Genomic DNA, 8365 nt, shown 5'->3' with positions numbered 1-8365 from the left:
ATGGAGTAGACTCGGGAAAAACTTGCAACAATTCCTCTCTGATCTCCGTTGCTTTTTTCCCGAGTTTCCACCTTGTGAAGGTGTAGAATCTGCAGTCTTCTTTCGAAAAATCCATGTTTCCGGTTAGAGAGGCAAACCAACAATGACGCAATCGCACAGCGCAATGATAAAATGTAAGCTAGACAAACAGCGACAAGCTCAAACATGTAACAACAGGCAACACTTGCTGCCCCTTGCTCCCCGCCCCCCCAACACTTATAGTCTCTCAGCTACGAGTCCGACTGTCATTACTTTCTGATCACCCCTAGTATCTGATAGCACAGTTTTAAAGAGGAAGTTGCCTCATTTTAGCTCTGTTTTTACTGCTGAACTGCTGGCAGTCAACAATGCCCTCAAATTTATTTTTAAGTCTGTTCCATCTAATAAGAACGTTGTTATTTTTACAGACTCCATGAGCATTCTATCCTCTCTAAATAAATTATTGTCTCTTCACTTTTTAGTCACAGAAATACATGACTGGTTGATTCTTATTAACAACCGAAAGAAAATAAAAGTAAACTTTTGCTGGGTGCCGTCCCATGTGGGTATCACTGGAAATGAACAGGCCAATGTTGCAGCCAAAGCCGCTACTAGGCTCAGCCATATAACAGACACAAAAATCCCATATACAGACTTCAAACAAGTAATTCATTGTTATGCAATGGAGAAGTGGCAAGAACAATGGAGAAGGCTGGATAGTAGTTATAAGTTAAAAGAGATTCACCCCTTGGTGAACCCTTGGAAGTCTCATTCTTTGGACAGAAGATCAAGTATTGTTTTAACAAGATTAAGAATTGGCCATTCCTACATTACCCATAAATTTTTTATGGCAAGTGGAGCAGAAAGGCTGGCCCCCCAGTGCCCCACTTGCCAAGTTGTTTTTACAATTAAACACATTTTAATTCAGTATATTCTAATAAGCGCAGGGCAAACTTTTTAAAATTTTTATCTTTTTAAAGAAATTTTAGGGGAGGAAGGTCATGTGAAGAATGTTATAAAGTTTTTAAAAGACATCTATTTATTATATGAAATTTAAAATTGTGTATATGATTGCTTGTGAGAGTATCTTGTTCTGATGTGTTTTTGTGAGTGCTTATTGTTTTTACTGTTTTACTTGATTTTTTTATCTATATAAGATAAATATGCGCTGAATGGCCTACCAGCTCTGGCACTTGGCCTTCAAGCCAAAAATTTCATAAATCAATCAAATCTTGAGTAATTTGGCATCGTCAGAAAAGAGGTTCATGTAACAATTTACTCCCTCATCCATATCATTTATATATATATATGGCAAACATTTAAGGAGCCAATACAGAGCCTTGCGGGACATCACTCTTCACATCTTCCCAGTTCGAATATTTGTCTCCATGTACCACTCTCATTTTTCTCCCAATTAAGAAATCCTTCATCCATTCCTATAGCTTACCTTGTATTCCTCCTATTATTTCAATTTTTCTTAATAATTTATGATGTGGTACTTTGTCAAATGCCTTCTGCAAGTCCAAAAAGGTGCAATCTGCCCAGCCATCTCTTTCTTGTATTATCTATTATTTTTTATTATTATTATAGGTTTATTCAACAATATTAAATACAATTAGACATACATATATACATTTTTTTTTTTACAAAATTGGTAGTTGAAAAGGGAGAGCAAGAAGCAAAGCTTATGGGGAGTTGCTCTCCCTTAAGGAAAAAATTATTTTTATTTATTTATTTTTGTTACATGTTAGTATGGTACATACACATCTACACACATATACACACATACATGCATACACATATATACACACACACAATGACATGCGTCACGACGTCTGCTAACTCCGACCTCACGTAGAAATCGGGGGCACGAGCAAGCATCGCAACTTGTGGGGGTCAGGTGAGAGGTGAGAGGTCAGGTCGATTGTTGACAGGACGATAATTGCTTAATGCGCAGATCTGGGTCACCGTGACCTGCTGGAATAGAAAAAAAAGAGCAGCAGACTTGGGCAGTGCATGACAGTTTCTCCATGAATACAACCATGAAATGGACCTGAAGTGTTCAATATACTAATACTTATAGATTAAAGACTTTTTTAAGTATCGTTTGAATGATGATAAACATTTTGTCTTAGGTAAATCCTTTTCCAGTTTATTCCATGTGTTAACACCTATAATAGATAAGCATTGGCTTTTTTTAGTTGTTCTGTATTGAGTTTTAAAGAAGTCGTTTGTTTGCCTAGTCGCATAGCGAGTTTCGTAAGTTGAGTAAAATTTCAATATGTTTTGATTCATGTGTTTAATGTAGATTTGGTGCATAACAATGGCAGTTTTGTACTTTATTAAGTCATTGAATTTGAGTAGATTTAGTTTTTTAAATAAATTATTTGTGTGTTCCAAACGACCTACATTGCAGATTATACGCAGTGCCCTTTTTTGAGAGGTAATTATGCGTTGAAGATTAGTTTGATAAGTATTACCCCAAATTTCTGAACAATAGTTTAAGTATGGTAGTAGTAGACTACAATAAATGGTACGTAGGGTATTTTCATTGAGGATATTTCTCATTTTATGCATAATTCCTAAAGTTTTGGATATCTTATTTATCACGTGATTTATATGATGTTTCCAATTAAGTTGATCGTCTAAATACACGCCTAGGAATTTACTGACGGACGCTTTTTCAATAATTTCGTTGTTTATTTTGATCGGCTTAGTACTTTCATTATTTTTGTAGAAAAGCAGGTAGTTAGTTTTTTATACGTTTAAGGATAGCTTATTGGCTGAAAACCAGTTGGATAGTTGACATAATCCTTCATTAATTGTCTTGATCAGTTTATCGGAATTTGTATCGGAGCATAGAATGGTGGTATCGTCGGCGAACAGTATAAATTTCATAAGGTTGGATACATTTGTAATGTCATTAATGTATAGTAAGAATAGTTTGGGTCCTAGAACTGAACCTTGAGGTACTCCGCATGTAACTGGTAGAATGTGTGATCTTTCTTCCTCAATGGCCACATATTGTTTCCTGTTTTTTAGATAACTTTTTAACCAGTCATTAACTTTACCTCTTAGCCCATAGTATTCGGCCTTTCGAATTAGGATTTCATGATTTACTGTGTCAAATGCCTTTTTAAGATCAATAAATATGCCGGCTGTCTTTTTCTTTTGTTCTATATTGTTAGTTATCTCTTCAATTAATTCCATTACTGCTGTAGACGTTGAAAGATTTCGTTGAAATCCATATTGACTATGGTAAATGATGTCATTTTTTTTTAGAAATGAGTCAAGGCGAATTGTGAATAACTTTTCAAGAATTTTGGAAAACTGTGGTAATAGTGAAATTGGTCTATAGTTATTATAACTTGATTTGTCGGCTGATTTGAATATCGGTATTACTTTTGCTATTTTCATTGCATCTGGAAATATCCCTTGTTCAAATGATTTATTGCATATTGTCAGAAAATGATCTTTGATGATAGGCATAATTTGTTTTATGAGGTTCATATTGATTCCTGTGCAATCGAGTGATTTCTTGTTCTGCATTGATTTTACTGTGTTCATAAGTTCGTTTTCCGTGACGGGTTTTAAAAACATAGTGTTATTTATTCGGTGTTTCAAAAATGTCTCGTAAGTTTGATGTGTTGTCTTTATTTGTTTCGCGAGGTTAAGTCCTACATGGGAGAAAAATTCATTAAATTCGTTTGCCACTTCTTTTTTAGTTTTTCCTTTTTTAATAATGTCTATGAATTCATTGGTGTTATTAATTTTGTGCCTAGTTAAGTTGTTTATTACTTCCCATGTCTTTTTTATATTACCTTTATTAACCTTCAAGCAGTGTGTCATAGTATTTTTTTTCACAGTTGCATAAAATTGTTGTAAGTTTGTTTTTGTACACTTTGTATTTGTTTTCATCTGTCAAGGACTTGCTTTGAATTGATTTCTTGTAAAGTTGGTTTTTCTTTCGACACGCGTTCTTAAGACCGTTTGTAAACCATGGTTTTGAGTTTACGTTACGTGGTTTTATTTCTACTTCTCTCTCTGGGCAGCATTTGTTTACATTACTCATGATAATGCTTACAAATTCGTTATATGATAGATTGGCATTTTCTGACTCGTAAACCTGATCCCAATTTTCTTCTTTTAAGCATTGATTTAATTTTGCAATATCTTTTTCGTCAATTTTACGTTTAAGTACAATTCTGGGTTTTGTTATGCAATGCATTTCTTTTGGACTGATAGTGAATACCGGTAGATGGTCACTTATATCACTTATTAAGATACCACTATGAATCTCGGAGTTTACAATATTGGTGAAAATGTTATCTATCAATGTTTCACTTGTATTTGTTATTCGGGTTGGTTTATTTATCAAAGGATATATACCTAAAGAGAAAATCATATCTGTAAAGTGTCTTGTTTGTTCATGAGTCTCATACTTAAGTAAATCTATGTTGAAGTCACCACAGAGATATAGATTTTTATTTCTAAATGGAGTTATGATTTCTTCAAGCATATTTGTGAACTCATTGATGTTTGTGCCTGGCTTTCTGTAAATACTTGTTATGACGGTATTCTTTTTAGTTTTACTGAAAATCTCAACAGCTACGCAATCAAATAGGTTTTCATACGAATTAGTGGATTGATTTATTAGTTTGCATGAAATTGATTTTTTTATGAAGATAGAGACTCCGCCGCCTTTTTGGATCTGTCTATTAGCACTGTAAGGAGTATAGTCTTGTAAGAAGTTTACTAGACATCCTGGGTCAATCCATGTTTCGCTTATCACTATAACGTCAAAGCTTTTATTGAGTAACTTGAGATAACAGTCAATTTTCTGATAATTGGCGTTTAGGCTCCTTGCATTGATGTGAATTAGTGTGAAACCATCAATATCACGAAATACCGTGTCAAATTGTGTATCACTATAGTAATCGCTGTCTTTTGTTAATTTTGAGTAAAAATTTAATTCGGGGTCAATTTGGGTATTATTGTGATTAAATATCGAAAATTCCTTTTCTGATATTTTGTCTATTTCTTTATACTTCTTAATGGCGGTATATACATTGGGTTTTTTGATGCGAGATTTGGCGCGGAATACAAAAATATTAATTTCTGTGTTTGAGATGGCATGATAGGGAAATGTTTTTGAGCAGTCTAGGCAGAACCAGTTATTGAAAATATTGGGGTTATTTTTGGCAGTATTTACGGGTATATTTGCACACATAAGATGATATAAATGTTTGCATAATGTACATTTGAGGTGATTGGTAGGGACAAGGGTATGGCATGAAGAACAGTTTTTTGATATGTTTGTTTTAGTTTTTGTGTTAGTTGTAGTGTTCATGGTTATGTTTGTGTTCGACGATTAAGGAATGTGAACTATTGAAATTCAACTAATTGTTCAAGATTACTTACTTGATGTACTTTTTCATCCTTGCACTTGATATACACCTTGCAGTCTCTTGTCCATGTCGAGATGATCTTCCCTTGTTTCCTCATGTCGCGTGCTGTTTTGGCAATCTCTCCGGTTCGTTTTGTCAGGTGTTCATTCACGTAGACGCCCGTCCCCTTCAATTTCTTGGCGTTTTTCAGCACGTTCACCTTCGACTTTCTTGAAACGAATCTCACGATCACATTTTGGGTACCGTCCTGTTTTCTTTTTCCCAGTGTATGGCAAGCTGATATCTCTGTGTCTCTGATCTGTATTCCCTTGTTACTTAGAGAATGGATCACTTGATTTTCTACAATGTTCTGACCACTGTTATCTGCACTATAGTCGGAGTCACCTTTCACAGCTTCCGAATACGTTTTCACAATCTTTAAACCACTGATGATTATATCTTCTCTCCTCGTGTACTGCTCTAGGTCTTCCACTCTAGCTTGGAGATTAGCTACAGTCGATTTGAGATATTGTATCTCCTGCCTTTGTTGTTTAACTATCTCTTTCAACTCGCTTAGGAACTGTTGGTCTTCTTTCCTTGCTTGCAACAGGAACTGTCTGTCCTCTTCTCTTGCTTTCACAAGACTCTCCACCATATCTTCAAGTTTCTTGGAGCTGTTGCTGTTTCTGGTATGTGCCATGTTGAATTACTTTCTAGTCGGGAGCGCTGAGCGGAGGGTGTCAATTAATCTCGAGTAAAAGCATATTAAATTTGTGGTACACAATCTTCCACTTCCAAAGCCAAATTGTTTAGGGTTTACTATTTTATTTTCTTACAAGTGGTTGGTCCATTTATTTCTTATGACTTTTTTGCATATTTTTGCTACTGTGCTTGTAAGGGATACCGGTCTGAAGTTTGTAGGAGCTTCTTTGTTTCCTCCTTTATATATTGGTACTATGTTTGCATCTTTCCAATCTTGCAGTACCTTTCCTTCTTTGAGTGAGGAGTCTATTATCTTGTACAATTTGTCTGTCAGTTTGCCTATACACTCTTTCAGTATCCAATTAGCAATTCCATCCAGTTCATGTGATTTCCTAACATCTAGGTTTTTATTTAGTCTCTTATTTCTGTGTTACCTTTATTTCTTTCATTTTGGGGGATCTTTCTAGTTGTCCATCTTCCCAAAATTGTGAGCTCTCACTTGTAAAAACAGACCTGAAATGTCTGATCATAACTTCTGCCATTTCTGTGTCATATATATATTTTTTATCTCCACGCAGTTTTGCTATTTCATGTTTTTCTTTTATTTTTTCATTTATATGTCTGTAAAAGAGTTTTGGTTGATCCTTACATTTGTCTATAATATATTTTCCATAATTTCTTTTTTCTTTCCTGCGTATATTCATATACTCGTTCCTAAGTTTTATATATGTTTGCCATTTGGATGTTTTTTTCTTTTTTCCATTTTTTCCAGGCTCTCTCTTCTGTCTTTAGCCTCACTGCACCTTTTGTTATACCAATGCTTTATATAAATCTCTTTTTGTTTCTTCTTTGGTACATAATTATCAATTTCTTCCTTATACCCCACCAACACCTCAGTACCTTGTTGTGGTGGTGGGGCTCGAGTGTTGGAAGGACGAGCTGGGTGATGGCGGTGGGATGATGTACATCCCAGCAGGTCCAACCATACTGCCAAGGCCAGGTCTGAGCTTCCAGACCAAAACTGAACCACTATTTACCCTCCTGCTCATTTTATTTCTTCTCTCCTTGGGCTATCAGGAACATCGGTGATAACTACTGCAGGAAATATGATCAAGTTTTGAATAATGATTGGAATTGACGCCATCACCCTCTGGCAGACCCCATTGGGTGCAGACACTGTCTGTTAAGAGTCGGTCTCCATCGATCTGGTTATAAACCCCTTATATTTGCGGGTAATGGGGGGTGCCAGGCGATGGAGACAACAGTGGGAGGGGTTTTTACCCCCAGTGACCAGTGAGTGCCCGCCTTAAGAGAGGCAGCCCCTCTTCAGTAGAAGACTGGCCCCCACTAAAGCCTCTTCCCATATTGAGCTGCATGGGATAGGAGGACTAACATCCTCCGATAAGGGGTGGATTTCCTAAGACTCGCAACTTCATTACAAAACAACCCTAGACCTCCTGTTGTTGTTGTTGTCGTTCCCTAGACTGTCTGTCCGAGCAGTCCCGTCTCCCCAAGGAATGCCACAGCCAAAACTGTGTTTTCCCACAAATCCTTTATAGAGTGTATGTTGTGTTGTTTGCGTGCATGATTGTGTATAATGCAGTCTTCCATTATGTGTTGTATGGGATGGGGTGAAGTGTTACATCCTGGGCAGCTGTTCACAATGCAGTCATCCAGCCTCTTCTGGTAGCTTAGAAGTGCTGGGTGGTGGCCGCACCGCAGTCTGGCCAGTTCTCTGCACCCCCTCTAAAGACCTCCTGTTGACGACTCTACTGACATGGAAGTGGACAGTGATACCGGCACATTGGGTCCAATTATAATAACCCTAGAACCTTATTCTTTTCCTGATAATATAGCTAAAAATCATCAGGACAGAAAGAAAGAGAAACAAATGTTAGAAATGAAAATTTTAGAAGGATGGAAATAATACCAGGAGTATACGAAACAGTAAATTATGAAAAGTACTTAATACTTGAATTTGAAGAAGGAAAATATGAGTCTAAATGTTTTCAGAGCAAATAGAGAAATTGTTAATATCTGTGGCAGTCGGCCCAAAATTCGCCCACAAGGAAATGGAAGTCTGTTGATCGAAATCTCATTGCCTGAGCAAAGTGAAAAACTCAAAACTATCTCAAGTTTAGATGGTCTTAATGTTAAATGCTTCTCTTACCCAGTTTTTAACCAAAGCAGAGGTGTAGTATATGCACCAGAATTATTACACATTGAAGAAAATGAAATAGAAAAAGAGTTAAAAAATC

General features: G+C 36.2%; 1 protein-coding gene across 1 annotated transcript; it reads right to left on the bottom strand.

The window, feature by feature from the left end:
* Positions 1 to 1683: 1683 nt before the first annotated feature.
* On the bottom strand, positions 1684 to 7093 carry LOC143033506 (uncharacterized). Its single transcript, XM_076199012.1, has 3 exons — positions 7008 to 7093; positions 5440 to 5899; positions 1684 to 1992 (listed from the first exon to the last, which is right to left on the bottom strand). Exons 1-3 carry the CDS (start codon positions 7091 to 7093, stop codon positions 1915 to 1917), a joined length of 624 nt encoding a protein of 207 aa, XP_076055127.1. The 3' UTR covers positions 1684 to 1914.
* Positions 7094 to 8365: the final 1272 nt, after the last annotated feature.

This window comes from Oratosquilla oratoria, chromosome 15, assembly GCF_046742065.1.
Source record: "Oratosquilla oratoria isolate Oo_2021 chromosome 15, ASM4674206v1, whole genome shotgun sequence".
NCBI classification, from domain to species: Eukaryota; Metazoa; Arthropoda; class Malacostraca; order Stomatopoda; family Squillidae; genus Oratosquilla; species Oratosquilla oratoria.
Note: the sequence above shows the minus strand (reverse complement) of the source record. Positions and strands in the feature narration are given on the sequence as shown.